The following is a 23,257-nucleotide window of genomic DNA, read 5'->3' as shown; positions in this document are numbered from 1 at the left end:
CAGGGATGTTAACTTGGGTAGGCAAGAAAGCAGAATGGCAGAAGTAGGATTGATAACTAGAGGAATTACCCAAAGGCAGAGTGGAGATTTGTTCAATGTTGGAGGGGAATAAGCTTGGTCAGGGGAGTGAGCCATGGGATGAAAGAGCAAGTCCTGCTTTTGTGTCCCTTAGTCCCAAACAGATAACTTATCCTTGGCTCAGGCATTATCTTCCCTCCTGCTTCTCTTCTAGAAGTTTCATCCTTGTGCATCTCCATCTACAGATCTTTCTGCCCTTATCAAATACTTGATTTCCTGCAAGCTTCAAAGCCTCCTATCCTACCCTTATAGGAGAAACCCTTTCTTCTAAAGGAGCTGGTGTTTCTTTCTCTTTTGTGCATTAAGGAGCCCATCCACAAACCTTAGCTTCTGGATCTACTGAGTAATAACCCAGGTCACCTTAGTCACAGTCCTCCATTACTACTGCTCACTTCCCTTCTATTGCATTTCCTGGCCCCACTTCAGTTGTAGCTGCAGTAATGCCTTGGAAAAAAAGCAGTCCGGAATAAGGAGTTAGAAAGGAGAGGTCATGTATTCTTGCTTATTGACAGTTTCAACAACTATCTTTGCAGCTTTTTAATGTAGAATCCTAGAAGATTCAGAAGACATGGACTTTAATTTGGATCTGCTGTTTACTTCCTCTGACAATTTGTGCTCTGTTTCCCTAATCCATCATGCTAAGGTCCTCGGGACAAAGGTGTAGCCCACCATATAGATACCAGCAGTTAAATGCTTTCTAGGTATGGAGTCCCTTTTCTGGGGGAAGACAACAACAGACTTTTTTGTTATTTTTTTGACATCTTGACTGTGGAAGCATGAAGAACATGAAAAATGAGAACTGGACACAGCACTCATGCCAATCAAGTCCAAGGGTATTGGGCAGGAGACCCACTGAGCAGAGCCCAGCTGTGAGTAAACTAGAGGTATATTATAGTAGAAGTGGGAAAAGGGAGCATTTCTGAGTTGCCAGGCATCTTAAAGAGGCAGATTGTGTGCTTGAGATGTGAGGACAAGTTGGAGGGTGGTAAACAGTAACACACAGGAAGTAAGGGAGGCAAGGCCACTCAGGGAAGAGGAAGGCCTGCTTGGAACTGGAGATGAACATTCACCTAGCATAAGGGTGGCAACATCATTTGCTCAAAAACATCAGGTACCAATATCAATGTCATGATTATAGTTGTAATAAATATTAAAAATGGATCTGTAATCAGGGAGCTTTTATATTATCCAGCCCAGAGCGAAGATCTGTAGAAGATGTACAGATACATGTTAGATGTGGAGGTGAAGTTTTTAGGTAACAATAGGTAATAATTTGATGTTCGATTCTGTAGACTTTCCATCTGTGGAGGTAAGTCTCCGTCTGGATCAGGTGGTGGTATATTATACACTGGAAAGAGAGGAACAGGTTTCTACAGGAAGGAAGTCACCCATGTATTCATTTAAGAAAGCGCTTATTGAGCACCAACCATGTTCAGTAGACTGAATAAATAACTTATAATCCTTGTATGGAAATCATTCACAATCTTGTGAATGGACACACCGAGGGTAATACAATCATACTCTCATTGTGTTATTTGGCTCAGTGTATTAGCAAGTCCTCCTTGAGATGACTGAACCCTTCCTGGAGGAATCAGAGATGGTAGTAGTAGTAGTAACTTGTCTAGGAAATAAAAGCCCCTGTAGAATGAATTCCAGATAAACAGTATGGGTGACAAGCATGGCTATTTCAGGAAATGGCTGATAATATAGTGTGGTTGAACCTAGGAATATTATTTAGGGAATGGAATGAGTGAGATAAAACACTCAGATGCTTGTAGGCACGTCTCCCGATTTTCGTTGTGGCAATGAGTCTCATAAGTGGTTTTCAGCAGTGTAATGAAGTGTGCATCATAATAAAGTGGATGATTTGAGTGGGGGTAGAAACCTAAGGTGGCCTTTCTGTCCTGCGTTGCCGCAGATGATATGTTAGTTGTGTAAATACGAAGGGCCTGGAGAGGAGGAGAGTTATGTAAGAGACAATTCAAAGGCAAAAAATCAAGGGCCATCTGTGGGAAGGAACTCTATGAGCCTAGCATTTGGTAGAAGGCTACATTTCTGGAACCTAATGGAGAGAATGTGGAAGGAAATGGAGCTGTAAAGAAAGAAGTGAATAGACTTTGCAGTATCTAGTAAAACAGCGTTAGGTTGTGGAGTCCATCTTGTGGTCCAGATGAAAGAGGATGCTGACATGAGAATAGGGATTGAAACATTTTTGTAGGCTGCCCACATTTGTCAGTGAATTGAGTATGAAGGAAGAGATTTAAGGACATTCCCTGGGTTTCTGACCTAGCTACGGGATGGATGGTAATTCAGGGTCTTCACAAAGTTCATGGAAATATGTATTGAGAAACTACACATGGATTTCAAAATACTTGCACCAAAATACTAATTTCCATGCATTTTTTGAAGAAACTTCATGTGTACCAATATGGGCAAAGCATTTGGGAAGTGGATCAGCAAGTGAGGAAACAGTTTGCATGGAGATGAGGTCTCTGTTTTTGCTATTATTTTGTTTGAGAAGCCTGCAAGACATCTAAGGGGAAATGTCTGACAGTCATTGGGATACTCTACCCTTGAACTCAGTCAGAAAACCTTGGGAGTTCTTGGAACATGGATGGTAAACATGAGGAAAATACAAGATAATGTGTAGAGAGCATGAAAAATAAGAAACAGGAGAGAAAAGAAGAGATGGGAAGGAAAAAGCAGCAATGTTGAATATCAGTAGAGGGGCCAGTGCTGTGATAGTCTGCTAAGCCTCTGCCTGTGGCGTCAGCATCCCATATGGGCACTGATTCGCATCTCACCTGCTCTTCTGACCCAGCTCTCTGCTTATGACCTGTGAAAGTAGTGGAAGATGGCCCGAGTGCTTGGGCCCCTGCACCCACATGAGAGACCTGGAAGAAGTCCAGGCTCCTGACTTCCAATATGCTCAGCTCTGGGGGTTGTGGCCATTTTGGGATTGAAACTGAGATGGAAGACCTTTGTCTCTACCTCTGTGCCTCCATATGAATTTCAGCATCATTTCTTCCAGATTTGAGAAGAATGTCTTTGGTATTTTGATTGGTGTTGCATTGAATCTATAAATTGCTTTTGGGAGAATGGACATTTCGATGATATTGATTCTTCAAATCCATGAGCATGGAAGATTTTTCCATATTTTGGTATCCTCTTCTATTTCTTTCTTTAGGATTTTGTAATTCTCATCGTAGAGATCTTTGACATCCCTGGATAAGTTTATTCCAAGGTACTTGATTATTTTTGTAGCTATTGTGAATGGGATTGATCTTAGAAGTTCTTCCTCAGTTGCAGCATTGCCCATGTATACAAAGGCTGTTGATTTTTGTGCATTGATTTTATATCCTGCTACTTTGCCAAACTCTTCTATGAGTTCCAATAGTCTCTTAGGGGACCCAAAGAACTCTACTAAGTAAAGAATCATATCATATCATCTGCAAGGAGTGATAGTTTGAGTTCCTTCCCAATTTTTATCCCTTTAATTTCTTTTTCTTGCCTAATGGCTCTGCCTAAAACTTCCAGTACTATATTGAATAGCAATGGTGAGAGTGGGCATCCCTGTCTGGTACCAGATCTCAGTGGAAATGCTTCCCACTTTTCCCCATTCAATAGGATGCTGGCCATGGGTTTTACATAAATTGCTTTGATTGCGTTGAGGAATGTTCTTTCTATACCCAAATTGCTTAGAGTTCATCATGAAAGGGTGTTGAATTTTATCGAATGCTTTCTCTGCATCTATTGAGATCATCATATGATTTCTCTTCTGCAGTTTGTTAGTATGGTGTATCACATTGATTGATTTGCGAACGTTGAACCATCCCTGCATACCAGGGATAAATCCCACTTGGTCTGGGTGGATGGATCTTTCTGATGTGCTGTTGCATTCTATTGGCCAGAATTTTGAGGATTTTTGCATGTATGTTCATCAGGGATATAGGTCTGTAATTCTCTTTCAATGCTGCATCTTTCTCAAGTTTAGGAATTAAGGCGATGCTGGATTCATAGAAAGAATTTGTGAGGATTTCCTCTCTTTCAATGAGTAGTTTAAGAATTGGAGTTAGTTCTTCTCTAAATGTCTGGTAGAATTCAGCAGTGAATCCATCCAGTCTTGGGCTTCTTTTTTGGGAGGACCTTTATTACTGATTCAATTTCTGACTTGGTTAGGGGTCTGTTTAGATTTTGTGTCTTCATTGTTCAGTTTAGGTAGGTTGTATGTGTCCAGGAATCCATCCATTTCTGATAGATTTCCCTGTTTGCTGGCATACAACTCTTTGTAGTAATTTCTGATGATTCTTTTTATTACTGTGGTGTCTGTTGTTACATTCCCTTTTTCATCTCTGATTTTATTGATTTGGGTCTTCTCTCTCCTTTTTTTAGTTAGTTGGGCCAATGGTGTGTCAATTTTGTTTATTTTTTCAAAAAACCAGCTCTTCCTTTTGCTGATTTAACTTATTTAATAAATGTAAATTTCAAAAGTACAGTTTATAGATTACAATGGCTTCCCCCCCATAACTTCCCTCCCACCTGCAACCCTCCCATCTCCCACTCCCTTTCCATTTCCATTCACATCAAGATTCATTTTCAATTATCTTTATATACAGGTCAATTTAGCATATAATTAAGTAAAGATGAACAGTTTGCACCCAAACACAAAGTGTAAAGTACTATTTAAGTACTAGTTATACCATTAATTCACATAGTACAACACATTAAGGACAGAGATCCTACATGAGGAGTAAGTGCACAGTGACTCCTGTTCTTGACTCAACAAATTGACACTCTTGTTTATGGCATCAGTGATCACCCAAGGCTCTTGTCATGAGTTGCCAAGGCTATGGAAGCCTCATGAGTTTGCCAACTCTGTTCTTATTTAGACAAGGTCATAATCAAAGTGGAAGTTCTCTCCTCCTTTCAGAGAAAGGTACAGCCTTCTTTGATGGCCCATTCTTTCTATTGGGATCTCACTCAGAGATCTTTCATTTAGGTCTTTTTTTGCCACAGTGTCTTGGCTTTCCATGCATGCAAAACTCTCATGGGCTTTTTAGCCAGATCCGAATGCCTTAAAGGTTGATTCTGAGGCCAGAGTGCTGTTTAGGGCATTTGCCATTCTATGAGTCTGCTGTGTATCCTGCTTCCCAGGTAGGATCATTCTCTCCTTTTTAATTCTATCAATTTTTATTTGCAGACACTGGTCTTATTTATGTAACCCCTTCGACACCTAATACTATATTTTTGTTCAATTATGAACTTAAACTGATCCCTTTAACAAGTAAGATAGCATTGGTAAATGCTACCTTGATGGGATTGAATTGGAATCCCCTGGCACGTTTCTAACTCTACCATTAGGGGTAAGTCTGAGTGAACATGTGCCAAACTGTACATCTCTTACCTCTCTTATTCCCACTCTAAATTTAACTGAAAAGTGATCCCTGTTAAATATAAAACAACTAAGAATAATTGTGTGTTAAAGAGTTCAACCAATGGTATTAAGTAGAACAAAAATATATTAAAAGGAATAAAGGAGTAAGTTGTTCGACAGTCAGGACAAGGGCTGATCAAGACATTGTTTCTCATAATGTCCATTTCACTTCAACAGGTTTCCTTTTAGGTGCTCAGTTGGTTGTCACCAATCAGGGAGACCATATGATATTTGTCCCTCTGGGGACTGGCTTAATTCACTCAGTATGACGTTTTCCAGATTCCTCCATTTTGTTGCAAATGACCAGATTTCATTTTTTTTTACTGCTGTATAATATTCTATAGGCTACATATCCCATAATTTCTTTATCCAGTATTCTGTTGATGGGCATTTAGGTTGATTCCATGTCTTAGCTATTGTGTTTATTGTGAGTTCTGTGTGCTTTTTCTACTTGGATGTCTCTTCGTTTCTCCAAACCCAGAAAGTTGTCTAGTATCTCACTAGAAAGACCTTCTAATCCTTTCTCTCCATGCCTTCAGGAAATCCTAGAACCCGATTTTTTTAATAGTATCCTTTAGATTCCCCCAAATATTTTTTTTATTTCTAGTTTCCTCTTCTTGTCTTTGGTTTGACTGTGTACTTTCCTGTGCTCTGTCTTCTAAGTCTGATTTTCTCTTCTGCCCCACTGATTCTGTTTTTAAGGTTCTCAACTGTGTTTATTTGTTCTATTGAATTCATTTATTTTGATTTCTCTTCAATATCTCAATTTCATGCTTTGAGATTCCTCATTTCATTTTGATTCCTCCTTAAGATTATTTTCATGAGCAATTTTCTTTCATGTCCTGCATGGATTTCAGTAATTCATGCATTTGTTTTTGGTTACTTCTAAATATTCTTATCATAAATTTTGAGTTCCACTTCTTGCATTACTTCTATATTGTCTTCAAAACCTTGTATTGATGTGTCATGTTCTTTTGGGAGCATCATGTTGTCTTTGTTCTCATTTCCTCAGTTGTTGCATTTGTAATTGGACTGTCTGCTTTCAGTGACTCTCTAGAGGCTAGTCGTGGTGTGTGGCTGGAGAGCTCTGTTCAGTTCTTCAGGGTTAAAGGTGTGCCTAAGGGGACACACCCAGGTTTGGCATGGTATATCTTCTCTTTTTTAATCAGAAGAGAAGTAATTCCACTCAGCTGAGCTCTTCCCCTGGATGGCTATCAGTGCATGAGCACTAGCCCTGCTGGGTATAATATCATTTGCTCTGTCCCAAGGACCACACAAAGCATCTATGCAGTCCTCAGTGTAAGCTCAGATTCCCCTGCTATGTCTCCTAATGTGTAGCCAGGGCCACCCGAGCCAGATTCTCCTGCAGTATCTCTCACCAGGTAGCTAGGGCTGCCTGAGCTTGTGGTGTCTCCCACTGAGACTACTTAAGTCTTAGCCACACCGTGAGTTCTCCCACACACTCAGTTCCCCCCTTGCCCCCACAGTCCCAGTTCATAAGCTCCACACATTCACTAGGTCTTAGTCTCCTTTTTAATAAGTTATCTTTTTTTTTGACAGGCAGAGTGGATAGTGAGAGAGAGAGAGAGAGAGAAAGGTCTTCCTTTTGCCGTTGGTTCACCCTCCAATGGCTGCCACGGCTGGCGCGCTGCGGCCAGCGCACCGTGCTGATCCGAAGGCAGGAGCCAGGTGCTTCTCCTGGTCTCCCATGGGGTGCAGGGCCCAAGCACTTGGGCCATCCTCCACTGCCTTCCCGGGCCACAGCAGAGAGCTGGCCTAGTCTCCTCTTATTACTTCCCACCAGAGTCAGGTTTTTGTTTGGCTGACTGCCGGGCACAGCCCCGAGCTGGCACAGCTGTTACATATGTCCAAGATGGCGCCCACTCTATCGGCTCGTAGGCTTTTGTAAGGTGATTGGAGAGAGAGAAGTGTGTCTGTTCCATCCCTTTTATTTTTTCTCTCCTCTAGTTAGGCTGGTGTACTTTCCCCCACGGTGCTTTAAGCCTCGTTCCCTGTAGGCTCTTCCTGCCGTTTTTCTGCCAGTGTCTTGGTCTACTGTGGTTTTGTCTCACCTCTTTCCAGCGCTGGTGGAGACTCTCGGCAGATTTGGTCCCAAGCCGTGCCCTCCACATAGATCCACCGTGTTCCTCTAATTACGGAAGAGTTTCCTCTGCCATTTTCCCCCTAATTCTTCCCCCTGAGACTACACTATCTTCTTTTATTAATCTGTCTTCTCCTGGACTATCAGTAAGCTCCCTCCCTATTCTGCCATCTTGACTCCCTCTCACAAGCTGTCTCTTAAGTAGGAATTTAGTTCAGTAGGCTACAAGATAGCAAAAACGGAATTTTTTAGGTAAGGTTTGAGTAAAGCAGAATTTTGCATTCTTTATAAAGTTACTTTTGGTTATATGCAGATAACAGAAAGCTCTTCCTCCATTTGATTCCTGAAAAAAGTTGCTTTGTGACACTAGCTCTTCTGATATGGAATGTCCTGACTACTCAATGATTTTATAAGCACTTTGATGGCAAGGACCATGTTTAATGTTCATGATATAGAATGATTTTCATTTAAGGTCTAGAAATGGTAACATGGGCTAACCATCACAAATGAATGGTGGATGATTGTTTTGATCCATGCCATAATTTGCAGATATTGGATACTCTCTAGAAGTGCCTTGTGGAAGCTGATAGTGAGTAGAAGCAATCTCGGTGGCCATGTCAGCCTACAACATCACCTCCACCCATCCAGCTGCCTTCTTGTTAATGGGGATCCCAGGCCTGGAGCACCTACACAGTTGGATTGCTATCCCCTTCTGCTTGGCCTATACGCTGGCCCTGCTTGGCAACTGCAGCCTCCTTTTCATCATTCTGACTGATGCAGCCCTGCAAGAGCCCATGTACCTTTTTCTGGCCATGTTGGCAGCCATTGATCTGGTCCTTTCTTCTTCAACACTGCCCAAAATGCTTGGCATTTTCTGGTTCAGAGATCAAGAAATCAACTTCCATGCCTGCCTGGTCCAAATGTTCTTTCTCCACTCCTTTGCCATCATGGAGTCAGCAGTACTGCTGGCCATGGCTTTTGACCGCTATGTGGCCATCTGCAAGCCACTATATTACACCACAATCCTTACCAGTCCACTCATCACCAAGATCGGCATAGCCACTGTGACCCGGGCTGTGACATTAATGACTCCTCTCCCCTTTCTGCTCAGACGCTTCCACTACTGTCGAGGCACAGCTATTGCCCACTGCTATTGTGAACACATGGCTGTGGTAAGGCTGGCGTGTGGGGATACCCGCTTCAACAATATCTATGGCATTGCTGTGGCCCTGATTATTGTGGTGTTGGACCTGCTGTTTGTCATCCTGTCTTACATTTTTATTCTTCGGGCAGTTCTGCAGCTTGCCTCCCAGGAGGCCCGCTACAAGGCATTTGGGACCTGTGTGTCTCACATTGGTGCCATCTTGGCCTTCTACACACCCGTGGTCATCTCTTCAGTCATGCACCGTGTGGCTCGCCGGGCTGCCCCCCACGTCCACATACTTCTTGCCAGTTTCTATCTTCTCTTCCCACCCATGGTCAATCCCATAATCTATGGTGTAAAAACCAAGCAAATTCGTGAACGAGTCTTAGGACTTTTATTGAGAAAGGATGTGTAAAAGGAGTGTGAGGGACAGGAGGGTAAGGAGTGGGTAGGTTGCATGTTGTAGCTGGAGATAGAGCAGGGAATAATGATAGGGAGTGAAGGTTGCCAGTCTCCAAGTTTAGCTTTTTCATCACATATGGACAGATAAGTCCCAAGATGCAGACACCAGTCTGTTCAGAACTCTTGTGTCTGTGTACTTAGGCAGCTCTGGACTCAAAGTGCTGACTGAACCAATCTTTGGAAGTCCTCACTTTTTCCTAGCAGTAACTTTTCAGTGTTAATGCACTTAGTCTCCTGGTGATTTTGAATCAGGCAAAAGCTTCAAGTTCATTTGCTTAAGAGCAGACAGTGAGAATCTGAGTTTTGATCCTGAGTTGTGGCCTTTTTGTAAACTATCCATTGCAGGATAGGGCAACCCCCAGTAGGACAACCAATATGGGAATCCTTTCCTCATTCACTAACAGGTTGATATCCAGCTCTAAAAATACTCCTGGTGTTAGAGAGTTGGAAAATTCCAGGATTCATGTTCCTCGTGAGACATCCATCCATCCCTTAGAGGTTATCTTCTCCCAACTTAGCCAGTCTATTTCTTGACCTTACTTTTCCATCCTCATGGTCAATCACTCTCATAAAACATCTTAAACACTTCATATTTTACTTTTTTGTGCAGCTCTTCATATATTGATGCATCTTATGTTTTCAATGGGAGTTGTTCATTTAATTAGTGATCCAGTCAAGTCTATACTGGGGTTTGGGGATTCAGACTATTAAGATATGGATGCTATACTTCTGTTTATGTCCTGAGCAGAGAAGGGAATGCTATGTAAATTCTGTTCTCTGAACTCCCCATCCCTATACCAAGCACAGAAGAAATAGGAGCAAGATAAAATGGATATGAGGTGGGAATATTGATTTCTTTTCTATTTTTCTTTTGTCTCATATAAACATGTGTAGTAGATAATTTCCTTACTAATAATCCTGAGATTATAACTGGGCTTCTTAGACAAACCATCACATACCAACCTCTACAAATGTATTGTTCTTTTATCTTGCATTTTATTTGTTTTCTCAGATTATTTCCTAGGAATATATGTATTTTATGTAATATTTCTTTGTAAGGAAATCTGTAAGTCTCTTGCAAGCATGATATAGAAGATAGGAAGGGGCTGGCACTGTGGCATTGTGGGTTAAAGCCACTGCCTGCAGTGCTAGCATCCCATTTTGGCCAGTTTGAGTCTCATCTGCTCCACTTCTGATCCAGCTCTCTGCTATGGCCTGTAAAAGCAGAATGACCCAAGTCCTTGAGCCCCTGCACCCATGTGGGAGGCCTGGAAGAAGATTCTGGCTTTAGATGGGCACATCTCCAGCTGTTGTGGCCATTTGAGGAGTGAACCAGTGGTTAGAAGACCTCTCTGCTTCTCTGTAAACCCTGCCTTTCACATAAGTCAATCTTAAAAAAAGTAAGATGGGAAACTGCCTAGGAGGGAAGATGTAACAAGAACCTGGAGTCCTGCCTCCCTTTGTTTCTTATCCCACCATATTCTCTGACAAAATAAATACCACATAGGAACCACATATTACATGTTTCCTAGTAGTCAAAACCTATTGCTTCTGGGTTTGGGCAGGTGGGAAGCTTTAAAAAGTTAGCATTGGAGGCTTGCACTGTGGCACAGCAAGTTAATGCCCTGGTCTGAAGTGCTGGCATCCCATATGGGTGCCAGTTCGAGTCCTGGCTGTTCTACTTCCAATCCAGCTCTCTGCTATGGCCTGGGAAAGCGGAAGAAGATGGCCCAAGTCCTTGGGCCCCTGCACCCATGTAGGAGATCAGGAGGAAGCTCATAACTCCTGGCTTCGGATCAGCACAGCTCTGGCCGTGTGGCCAATGGGGGAGAATCTGATGGTTCCATCAGATGGAAGATTCTCCCCCCTCCTCCTCCCCCTCCCCCTCCCCTCTTTTTACTAACAAGTATAAGTGGGCTATGAAACTATTAGGCCTGCAAAACAAAAAAAATCTAAACTCTTAAGTGGGTCTTGAGGCAGAAGGAAAATGCTCAGAATGAGAACAAGGAGTTGGATAGGAACACCAGAACAGTTAAAAAGTAAGAATGAGATTGACTGTATAAGAGAAAAGGAAACTGGGCAGGAAGAATTAAACAGCACTAAGGTGTTCTAATATTCTAGCAGTTATTCCAGCACGGCTGTGAGGGCCAGGGTCGCTCCCTAACCCCACATGCTTTTCACTTCTGCCCCTGTGACATCAGGTTTATCTCCTCAGAGTGGCACTGGGGGCTAAACAGGCAATTTGTTCTTCAACCTCTGCCAGCCTTATATGGCTCTTGTGAGGATGCTTTGATTCGAAGCTTCTCAGTGAAGCCTAGGTCACTGAAGCCTCTTGAACACGGCCTTTACATCTGGATCTCCATTGCCTTCTGCTTTACCTACATTCTGGAACTTCTGGGCAACTGCACCCTTCCCTTTATTATTTGGGCTGATTCCACCCTTCACATACCCACATACCTCTTCTGGCTATGCTGGCACACATTGGTCTTGTCCTCTCATCTAGAACATTGCCCAAAATGCTGGCTATTGGTTCAGAGACTGAGAAGTCAACTTCTATGCCTGCCTGGTTGAAATGTTCTTTCTCTACTCCTTCTCCATCATGGAGTCAGCAGTGCCGCTGGCCATAGCTTTTGACCACTATGTCACCATCTGCAAGCCACTGTATTATACCGCAATCCTGAATGGGCTGCTTATCACCAAGATTGGCTTGGCCACCATATTCCAGACTGTTGCCTTAATGACTTCACTCCCTTTTCTGCTCAGCCACTTCCACTAATGTTGAGGCACAGCTATCTGACTGCTACCTACTGTGAATGCATACCATGGTAAGGCTGGTATGAGGGGATACCCACTTCAACACAATGTATGGCATTGCTGTGGCTATGTTTATTGTGGTTTGGACCTGTTTGTTATCCTGTCTTACATTTTTACTCTTTGAACAGTTCTGCAGCTTGCCTCCCAGGAGACCCATTAGAAGGCATTTGGAACATGCATCTCACAAAGGTGCTATCCTGTCCACCTGTGGTCATCTTTCACTTCTGTACTATGTAGCTCACCAGGCTGCCTCCCATTTCCATATACTTGCTGTCTTCTTTTCACACCCATGATCAATCCCATGATCTATGATATCAAGACTAAGCACATTTGTGATCATGTGCTCAGTCTGTTCCACAGGAATGATGCATAGATGGATAGTTTTCTTAATCATCTGGCCCAGTACCAACTAGGTGTTGGACTGGAGTAGAGGGAAGAAAACGTCTATGTAGAAAAATTTTTTCACAGTTTTCTAATATGTTAAGAAAGATGAAGCTCCAGCTCATGATCCACCTGTCAGACCTGTTGTTTTGCAACTATAGTTACGTCTGAGCAGAGGTTCAGATCCTCCCAATCAATATGAGTAAGACATAACTAACTTTCCAAAGTGATAGTATGATGTAGGTGAAAGACAATGTGAACTCAGCTGAGAGGCTCTCATTGTGTTACAGTGGGTTAAGCCACTGCTTAGAACAACAGTTCTGCTGGGGCTGGCATTGTGGCATAGCAGGTATATCCACTGCCTGTAAATTCAGCATGCCACCTGGGTGCTGGGTTGAATCCCTGGCTGCTCCACTTCTGATCCAACTCCCTGCTAAAGTGCCTGGGAGAGCAGTGAAAGATGGCCCAAGTCCTTGGGGGCCCTGCATCTACACGGCAGACCCATCAGAAGCTCCTGGCTTTAGCCTGGCATAGGTCTGGATGTTGCATGCCTTTGGCAAGTGAACCAGCATATGGAGGTTTGCTATTTCTCTGTAACTCTGCCTTTCAAATAAATAAAGAATCTAAAATAGTACTCTGTATCTGAGTGCCTGTTTGAGTCATGGCTGTTTCACCTATGATCCATATCTGCTAATGTGTCGCTCCCCCTCTTCGTGGAGGAACGACACTAAACCCTGCCTAGGCTTCATATCCGAGTCACAGCACCATTATGTCGCTCCCCGTCTTCGTGGAGGAACGACACAGGACCCTGTGCTGTTCTTTTGTCTGCTCGGCCCTTCCCGGGTTTGCTGCTGTTTCTTCCCGGGTTGGCTACCGTCCCTTCCACCTCCGTGGAAGGGCGGTTCCCCCTGGCCACTTTCCCCACTTCCGCGGGGGAGCGGCACACCGCCGGCCGGCTCTCTCGGGGGCTGCACAGGTGTTCCTTCAGGTAGATGTTCCTGGTGCATGTTGTCTCTCTCCTCCTTTATAGTCCTCTTCCACCAATCCCAACTCTGCTACCCACACGCCGAGTACGCTGCTCTCCTCCAATCAGGAGCAGGTCCTGCAGCTTGTCAAGTTGGTGAGAGGCAGCTGGGTAGAAGCTGTTTCCTCCTCTCCCAGCGCCATATTGTGGGAGAGCAGATGCATTGAATAAGTCTTAATTCCAGTAACAGTCTAGTCCGAGTTGCTCCCAGTTGCTCCCCACACTAATGTACCTGGGGAAGTAGATGATGACCCAAGTACCAGGGCCCCTGTTACCCATATCGGAGACCTGGATGGAGATCCAGGCTCCTAGCTTTAGCCTTGCCCAGCCCTAGCCATTGCAGCCTTTTGGGGAAAAGAACCAGTTGTTGGAAGATATCATTATGTCCCTCTTTCTGTGTCATTCTGTCTTTTAAATAAGTAATAAAAAAAAGCCGTGGGGGAATTTGGGCAAGATTGGCTTGATCAGCTGAGATTTTGGTGACTCTTTCCATCCAGAGTGGGAAAATTGAACCACAATGTCTTGTGATTAATGTCAACTTATCTTGTCTACTATGTTTTCTGCTAATTGACCTCCAAACTTCACCTCTTTTATGGTCTACTATTTTTCAAAAGTCAGTGGCACTACATTAGGGCAATTTCCACTTAGAGAATTATGTCTCTGTTGAGTCAATTCCTTTTTGACTTCCTTTTTGTCCCATTTTAGCCAGTTCCTTTGACTTTATTGAACACTTAACGGGGCATCAGGATTTCTTTTGTCTAACTTTTCACACGCACATGTCTTTCTTCAAAATACTAAACACTTATTGAGTAGAGATTATTACTATCTTTGTGATCATTGTTTTAAGCCCTTGCTTATATTCCTGTGGAACTGTGGTCGTTCTACTTATTACTTGAATATTATGGTTAGTGCTACACTAAGCCTGTGATAATAGATGGGGTCAAGAGTATGCTTTTGCAAAAAATTAAAATGGAAGGGTTTTGAGGGAAAGGGAAAGGATATATGGTTATCGGAATTGTACCCTTTGAAATGAAACCTCCTTACATTGCTAAAGAAATTGAATACTGACTGATCAGAGTCCGCCCCTAGAGGAAACGCTCCTCCTTCTCCAGCACTTACCGAGTCTCTTGCTGTACACATGCAACCCCAGTCAGTTTGGGAGCATACCCTCCCTGAGCCTACCACCTGCTGCTTCCATGCCTCTGCATCTGCCCATACACAGGTCCCAAATGCTGGGGACGCTTCCTGCCTCTTTGTGTGTCCTGATGAGACAGGGGCTGTGCTCCTGGGACTTTCCAGTGTTGGCATCATTTGAAGACCTGACTGTGGACTTCCCCCATGGAGAAGGACTTGGGCAATGTTTAGAGGACCCTGTACAGGAATGGGATCCTGGAGCACAACAGCAGCCTGTTCTTGGATAGGTGCCTTCCCATCTTGTACTCCTCAGAGGGGTATGTGTGCAGTGGGAAGATGCACTTTCCTTTGTATACAACCACTAATCCTGAACAAGAGGCCCCACCTTCAGAGCCAAATGTAACGTGGATTCCCTTCCACAGGCTTCACCTCTGAATGCCTAGCACCATCGGACACCTCCACATATTTCCAAGAGAAAAGAAAATTACCACCTGTATTGATATCGTTTGAAGACGTGACTGTGGACTTCCTCCGGGGAGAAGGACCTGGGCAATGCTTAGAGGACTCTGTACAGGGATTTGATGCTGAAGACTTACAGAAACCTGCTGTCCTTGGGGCATGCATTAAAAAATCCTGATGAGGGGCTGGTACATTGGCATAGTAGGCTAAGCCTCTGCCTGCAGCACCAGCATCCCTTGTGGGTGCTGGTTCAAGTCTTTGAGTCCCAGATGCTCCACTTCTGTTCCAGTTCCCTTCTAATGGCCTGGAAAAGCAGTGGAAGATGGACCAAGTGCTTGGGCCCTGCACCTGCATGAGACCTGGAAGAAGCTGTACATTGTCAGTGAATACATGCACATGCACAGTTTGTATAAATTCCTGTGGCTACCATGTAATGTTAGAACACCTAGTCAAATGCATGCACGTAACTATGAGGAAGAAAAACTAAAATTATATATAACGAAAAACCATATTTGTTCAGGACTCAGGCTTTTGGATAAGAAATTCCACCAGGGCCTTATGCTTGCATACATAAGGGCCTACTTCCTGTTTTAAAAATCATTAATACTATTTTTGTACAATAGACTGAAAATAGTTGGAATATGTAGAGTTGTAGGATGTATTGTTACTTATTTTCTTTCCCCTGCATCCTGAGGGATATTTCCTCATTTCAGTAATGTTAAACCTTGCTATGTGACTTGTCAAGTGGAATTTTAGTGCTTTTACAATGTCTCAAGAATCGAATGCTTTAAAATGTGATTGTAGAGCCTGGTTCAGTCTTTTGCTCTTGCTCTTCCTCTCTGCTTCAAAAGTGAGCAAATCCCAAATCAGGGTTTTTACTTTAGCTTTGATTCACATGGAACAGAAATCAATCTGATCACATCTGGGGCATAACTGGAGCCGACTCGGGGGCAGTTTTGTTTTGTGGTAAACTACCAAGATTTGGGAGCTATTTCACACAATTGCCCAGGGAGAACTGATTTCCATTGTAAACTCTCATTTCAACATGACAGTCCAAGACTGAGAAAATAAGATATTCTTTAGTATTTCCTTAAGATTATACTGAATTTCAGTTATCTGCTATGATCTCCTTTGGCAAACAAACTGAAGGCTCCTTCAATCAGTTGTTTAACCCTCAGGAGGTGCTATCTAAGACATTTGGAACATGTGTCTCACGCTGATGTCATCTACACACCTGTGGGCATCTCTGCAGCCATGCACCATGTGGCTGCTATGCTGCCCTACATGTTTGCATACTCCATGTCAGTTTGTCTGTTCCTACCCATGGTCAGTCCCATAGTCTGTGATGGGAACACCAGACTCGTGAGTCAGTCTTTGGGTTGAGAAAGGATGTGTGAAAGGAGGAGGAGGACAGGTGAGTGGGTGGATGCAAGCTGGAGTTAGAATGGCTCAGGGTATAACAGGAAGTAGAGGGCTGCCAGAGTCTCTGTGGTTGGTTTTCCCTGGTGTAATAAATGAGTTCTGAAATGTGGACACCAGTCTGTCCAGTCCTCTGGCAGCTGAGGACTCCAACTGCTGACTCAACTAACCCTTTGAAATCCTTACTCCCTCCCAGCAGTAACTTTTCAGAGTGTTGGCCCACTGGTCTCCCTGGGAGGTTTTTCTGGAAAAAAAAGATACTCAAGTTCATTTCCTCAAGAAGATGGTGAGAGCCAGATTCTATCCCTAGTTGTTCGGAATTCAGTAAACCATCCTCTCAGGACTTGGGTGACCTCCAGCAGGAAGCCAATGTAGGAATTCTTCCTTAGTCACTTTGACAGGTGGTGTCCAGCTGAGGAAACACTCTGAGTTCTAGAGTTGCAGATTCCAGGGTGGCAGTTTCCAGTGAGACATAAATCTGCTTGTCACAGGTTATTTCTCACAACATAGCCAGTCTGTGTATCCTTTGAACAGTTAAAAAAAAAAATCTGCATCCTCATGGCTGCTCTTTTATTCAACACTTTGAACAAGTCGTGTCTTCTGAATTCTCTTCATACATTCCCGCAACTCTTGCTTTGCATATTCATGTGTCTTGTTTTCAATAACAAACTTTAATAATCTAACCAAGTCTGCCTTAGGTTCTGGGGCTTCATATTGTTAAGGCATGGGTGCTACCTCTCCGTTTATGTCCTGAGCAGATAAGGGAATGCTAAGATTTTCTGAACTCCCTATCCCAATACCTAACATAGTACTAGAAACATGTGCAAGACAAAGCAGTTATGTGGGAATATAGATTTCTATTTCTTTTCTGTGTCACATGTAGACTTGCCCAATAGATAATTCCTGCACTATTAAACCTGACTAATACAAATGGGCTTCTCAGACAAGCTCTCATATGTGATTCTCCATGTTGTTCTACTTTTATCATGCGATTCCCTTATATTTTCTGAAAGAATGTTTAGGAATATAATTCCCTCTCAATTTGATAGCTTTATTTCTGTGTATATTTATCTTTGTAAAGGAATCTTCAAGCCTCTGGCAAGTATGTTATGGAAGGTAGGACACTGCCCAGATAGGAAGGAATAGCAAGAACCTGGAGTCCTTCATCTCATCTTCCACCCCCACTCCCGTAATTCCATCTGACACAAAAGCAAATACCACAGAGAAATTATGTACTAACTTTTAGTTCTTAATGTCCAAAGCCAAGTGTTTCTTCTAAAGTTTGGGCAGAGGGAAGCTAAAAATAGCATTAAATACTAATAATGCATAAATAAGAGTAGCAGCATGTATTTAAAGAAATAGGGGCCGGCACTGTGGCACAGTGGGTTAATCCTCTGCCTGCTGTGCCGGCATCCCATATGGGTGCCGGTTCTAGTCCCAGCTGCTCTTCTTCCCATCCAACACCCTGCTATGGCCTGGGAAATCAGTGGAGGATGGCCCAAGTCCTTGGGCCCCTCCCTGCACCTGAGTGGGAGACCTAGAGAGGCTCCTGGCTTCGGGTAGGTGCAGCTCCGGTTGTTGCGGCCATCTGGGGAGTGAACCAGCGGTTGGAAGACCTTTCTCTGTCTCTCCCTCTCACTGTCTAACTCTACCTCTCAAATTAAAAAAAAAGAAACCTTATAACCAGACATTGGTTTCCTCTCCTAGCAACTGATTCCAGGAATAGCACCTTTCTTTAGATCAAATGTGTCTCCAGTGAAATATTTTTATTCCTAGTTTAAGTGCAAAACACTAGAATCCCATAGCAAAGTAATAAATTGAAAGCATGGCAATCAGGATGGGTCACAAAGAGCAGGAGAAAAGTGGCTTTGTATTCTAGCTTATTTAAGTTTGGCACACAAGACCTGAAGTAGTGGCAGAAAAGCACATATTACTTTACCCTCATACAAAGAATATGATATTAGTATGAAGAAAACTAATAGTCTTGGCTATAACACTTGAAATCATCCAGATAACTAGAATATACCAACATCCCAAACCAGGACTCATAGCTGCACGTCAGTCATGAGGCTGTAGTAAAAACAGTGCTTGGGCGCAGGATCTTGTTCTGCTTGGTGATCACCACCCACAGTCCCTTCCTTCCCCCTCCCTTTGCTTTAGACAGAAGTTTTAGTGATTATCTTTGAGTTTCTTCTCTCCCACCCTGTATCCTCACTTTAGAAATCCATTGGAAGTTTTTCAAATACAGTTGGTCTTCTATATCCATATGCTCTGCATTCAGAGTGAAGTACTGATAGAAAAGGTGTGTGAAAATAGGCTTGTTCTGAAAATATACACACTTGTCATGTTATACTACGTTGTTAGGGAATAATGCCTACTGTTAACATTTTTGTTGTATTTGTTGTAAGTAATTGAGGTGATTTAAAGTATGAGAAGGAGCAAGCACTGAGGCACAGCAGGTCGATATGCTTTCAATGCCAATAGCCAATATCCAATATCCGAGCTCAGGTTCCAGTCACAGCTATGGTTTCTAATCACACTGCCTAGTAACGTGCCTAGGACAGCAGCCCATGATGGCCTAGGTACCTGAGCCCCTGAGGGCTCCTGGCTTTGGGCTTGCCCAGTGCTGGCTATTTGGAGAGTGAACAAGTAGAAGATCTGCCACTCTAATAAATACATGAATATTAAAGATGAAATAAGCTTTATGAAAATACCCTGCCATTTTATACAAGGATCATAAGCATCTGGATATTGATATCTGTGGCGTGTCAAAAAAAACCCAAACCCAACCCTCCATAGATAGCAAGGGATAACTAAGTATACAGATCTGGTTATACCACATACCATTACCTTGCTTCAGAGGCAACATTCTCTTTTCTCTGGATTAATGCAATGGAGACCGTTCAGTCATCTCCTTTTATCTTTATCTCTTTGGGCTTTTCTCTTCAGAGGAACAAGACATTAGAAATGTTACTCCTTGTTCCAGTGTGGGCTTTTATTCTGGAGAGGACAGTTGCAGAGTCCTTACAATGACGTGTAAGAATCAAGAATCTCAGCTAACAGGTGGTATAAGCAGAGAGCCAACTATGCTCAGGCACTCAGAAGTATAATAAGGAAAAAGCCTTAGCAGCTCAGATTGTGGACAGGCGCATGTTGCATTAGAGGATTCATAGGACTGAGAGCTGACCTTGACCAGAGCAAGCAAAGGTGGGATATAATGGACTATATTTCAATGAATGAAACAAACCTATCTGTCAAGTATTCATTCTTAGTAAAAATCTTTCAGGGGCTAGCATTGTTGTTTTGCTGGTAAAGCCACTGACAGCAACATCAGCATCCTATATGACTGCCAGTTTGTGTCCCAGCTGCTCCAATTCCAATCCAGTTCCCTGATAATAGCCTGGGAAAAGCAGCAGAGGATGTGTATGGGCCCCTGTGGGAGGCTTGCATGAAGCTCCTGGCTCTGGCCAGGACCAGCTCTGGCCATTGTGGCCACCTGGGGAGTGAACCAATAGGTGAAAAAATCTCACCAACTTTCAAGTAAATCAATCTTAAGGTCGATTATCTTCATTTTTGAAAGTCTTTCTTTTTAACAAATGTTGATGGCATGTGTCACAACCAGGCCTGCAATAAAGTAAAAAGTATACGTCTTCAGGCAGAAGGAAGATTATCAGGATAGAAACAGAAAAACTGGAGAGAATGAAGACACCAGAAAAGTAGATAAATATAGAAGATTATTGACCATACAGGAGAAAGGAAAGTGGGTCAAGAATTGATCAGCGACTTGTTCTAACATTCTACCAGTTATTCTAGCACAGTTGTCTGGGCCACTGTCACTCCTTAACCTAAACGATTTTCACTCATGCCCCTGTACGTTTATCATCCTGCTCCAAGGTGGGTTGTGAGCCAAGTAAAGCGATTTGTTCCTCAAACCCTGCCAGCCTCGTCTGATCTTCTATGGATGCTTTGTCTGAGACACTCAGTGAAGCTCTCTCACCACAGCATCTAACCATGGCCCTGAATCCTTGTTTCCTAAAGTATCACACTTCAAAGAGTTAGAAAACTTGCATATTTTCATTTTCCATGAATGTTTAATTCAATTTTCCCTTAAAGGTTTTTGAAGTAAACTTGTCTAACTTATCCAGAGTGTCCCCTGGTCCATTGCTCCAGGCTTATCTTCAGTCTTGTTTTTACCATAACTTTTGCAACAGAAAATTTTGGCAAGGTGTATTTCATATAGAGTCCACCCCTCTGGCATAGCTGCACATGGTTAACTTACACTATAATTTAAAGGTATTATGTAGAAATTCCACTTATTCTCAGAATCCTGGGAGGTCTAACTTATTGTGGATGAACACTGAGTATATACTCCCTGAAGATCAAGAGATAGGGAAGTTAGGTCCAGTTTTTTTTTTTCTGTGGGAAGCAATTGGGTATGACTGAGGTCTAGGGCTGTAACTGATTTTTCCTGGGAGGAGGGTAGTAGTGGGGTGTCATGTCATGGTACATTGGTTAAGCTGCCACTTGCAATGGTGGCAGCCCATGTCAGAGGGCCAGTACTGTCCTGGCTACCCTACTTCTGAATCAACTTCTTGCTAATGAGCCAGGGAAGTTGGAGTCAGTACATGGACCCCTTCTTCCAGATTATAGACTAGGATGGAGGTCATGGATCATATCTTAGGGCTGGCCCAGCCCTGTCTGTTGTAGACATTTAGTGAGCCAGCAGATGAGGGATCTCTTCCCCACTTCTGTCACTGCATCTTTGAAATAAGTTAGTGAAACATTATGACATTAGGGGTAAGGGAAGACAACATCCATGCAGAATTCTGGAGGGTATGGAGGGGGAGGTCCTTTGTCAGATCCTGAGTAAGCTGACATTACGGTCAGCTGGAGGTAGGAAAATTTACTATTTAATAGATTATTAATTAGAGGTAATATAGTTAGTGACCTCTTGATTATATGCATAGATCCATCCACCCTGTGAATTAGGCAGAATTGTGAATATTATCTTTACCTTAGAAGACAGATCACGGATCAGAGATGGTCACAAACTGTATATTAATACACAGCTGAAGTCAGTATGTGGTTATGCATAAAGATATCCAATGGATGTCCCTGGCCTGGTAAGGCTGGAATCCCTGACCTGCCACCACAAACAGGAGTTGGTTGCAATGCACATGTATTCTAATGGGTCTTTCTCAGTGGTCACTGCAAGGAAGACATCAAGTGTAAGGAGAGGCACAGTAAATGCCAAGGTAAAAATAGGTACTACCTGAAGTGCTCACAGACCTGGGCAAGTAAAAATAACTCCCAGGAGGCATAACTCAGTGCTACTAAATTAGGAGGGAGCAAGGGATGCAGGAAACCCTTAGGGTACAAGTTCTATGTCAGGAGAATCCCCTTGCATCCACCCCCACAAAAGTGGCCAGAGCTTTCCATGAGTCCCTGTAGACTACCCTCAGGCACAGCAATTTCCGCTTCTGAATCCTTTTGAGAGAAGGACAGGGTTTTGTCAAGATAAAGCCAGCTTCCTCGGTTCTTCCTCCCCAAACTCCTGTGACTGTGAGACGAAGGTTGCACTGGAGCTGCAAAGGGACCACAATTATACTGCAGACTGAGGCCTGGGGGCAGAGCTGGAGTGGGAAAGTGGTGAGAAGAAAGGATGGAGACACTCAGTTATTTTCCACAGCTGGTCCTGAGTTTAGGTATTGGCTCCCTGCCCTCTCCACTACCCTAATTATTGCCCATCTTTTTTCTTTTAGAAAAGGAAGAATACAGGCCCCAGCAGACTTATCAAATGCTTCATCTACTAACTCTTTTATTTATTTATTTATTTATTTATTTATTTTTATTTTTGACAGGCAGAGTGGACAGTGAGAGAAAGAGACAGAGAGAAAGGTCTTCCTTTGCCGTTGGTTCACCCTCCAATGGCCGCCGCTGCAGCCGGCGCACCGCGCTGATCCGATGGCAGGAGCCAGGATCCAGGTGCTTTTCCTGGTCTCCCATGGGGTGCAGGGCCCAAGCACCTGGGCCATCCTCCACTGCACTCCCTGGCCATAGCAGAGAGCTGGCCTGGAAGAGGGGCAACCGGGACAGAATCCGGCGCCCCAACCGGGACTAGAACCCGGTGTGCCGGCGCCGCAAGGTGGAGGATTAGCCTACTGAGCCGCGGCGCCGGCCTCATCTACTAACTCTTGATACTCTTCCCAGAAGAGAGGATTTCTGCCTCCCTTCTATTCCAGACACTGTGGGACATCTGCAAGCAATCTTAGATTTGGTTTGGATGCTGTCACTTATGTCCTTGCTTCTTCTGCCTCACCGATGTCCCCTCTTGCAAACAGGGGGCTTCTGCATTAATCAAGGAGAAAATGAATCCTGACTTGGAAAGCTGGCAGGGAGTAGACAGACATTTCTTTGGAGCTCTTCTGTCCCATGCCATTCGTTAAAGAGCTTTAGGTGGGTATCTTTGTTCATGGGATTTTATTCTTTCAAATCCATCATGCTCATATGCCAATACTTCTAATCTGTATATTGCACTTTCATCTTAATAGTATTTTCTGAGTATAGCAGCCTCCTTTAAGCACTTCTGGGAGGATGAGTCCTATAGTTCAGTGTAAACATTTTGGCTTTTAGAGTGTCCTGACAAAAATGTCCACTTTATAGTTTGGGTTCTGAATTTAGAGTAAGGTGAATGGCTTCATTTATTCTCCCAAATTCTTCAGTCTGGGTGGAAGTTTAGATGATTGTAAAAGGAAATGCAAAGTCCATGGGTCATTTGGGCACCCTGTGTTTAGAAGTTAGGAATTT

At 43.4% G+C, this 23,257-nt stretch overlaps 1 protein-coding gene and 1 pseudogene across 1 annotated transcript; both read left to right on the top strand.

The window, feature by feature from the left end:
* The first annotated feature begins 8,105 nt into the window (after positions 1-8,105).
* LOC100346855 (olfactory receptor 52K1-like) lies at positions 8,106-9,172 on the top strand. The gene has a single exon (XM_008264940.4). The coding sequence runs from the start codon at positions 8,228-8,230 to the stop codon at positions 9,170-9,172; it is 945 nt and encodes a 314-aa protein (XP_008263162.3). The 5' UTR covers positions 8,106-8,227.
* Positions 9,173-10,047: 875 nt separating this feature from the next.
* Positions 10,048-12,406, top strand: LOC100346339 (olfactory receptor 52K1-like; annotated as a pseudogene).
* Positions 12,407-23,257: the final 10,851 nt, after the last annotated feature.

The sequence above is a fragment of the Oryctolagus cuniculus genome, chromosome 1 (genome assembly GCF_051225735.1).
Source record: "Oryctolagus cuniculus isolate XC-2025 breed Fujian yellow rabbit chromosome 1, ASM5122573v1, whole genome shotgun sequence".
Lineage (NCBI taxonomy): Eukaryota > Metazoa > Chordata > Mammalia > Lagomorpha > Leporidae > Oryctolagus > Oryctolagus cuniculus.
Note: the sequence above shows the minus strand (reverse complement) of the source record. Positions and strands in the feature narration are given on the sequence as shown.

Coding starts and splice junctions, on each gene's coding strand:
- LOC100346855 (XM_008264940.4), top strand. CDS start 8,228: ATGTCAGCCTACAACATCACCTCCACCCATCCAGCTGCCTTCTTGTTA.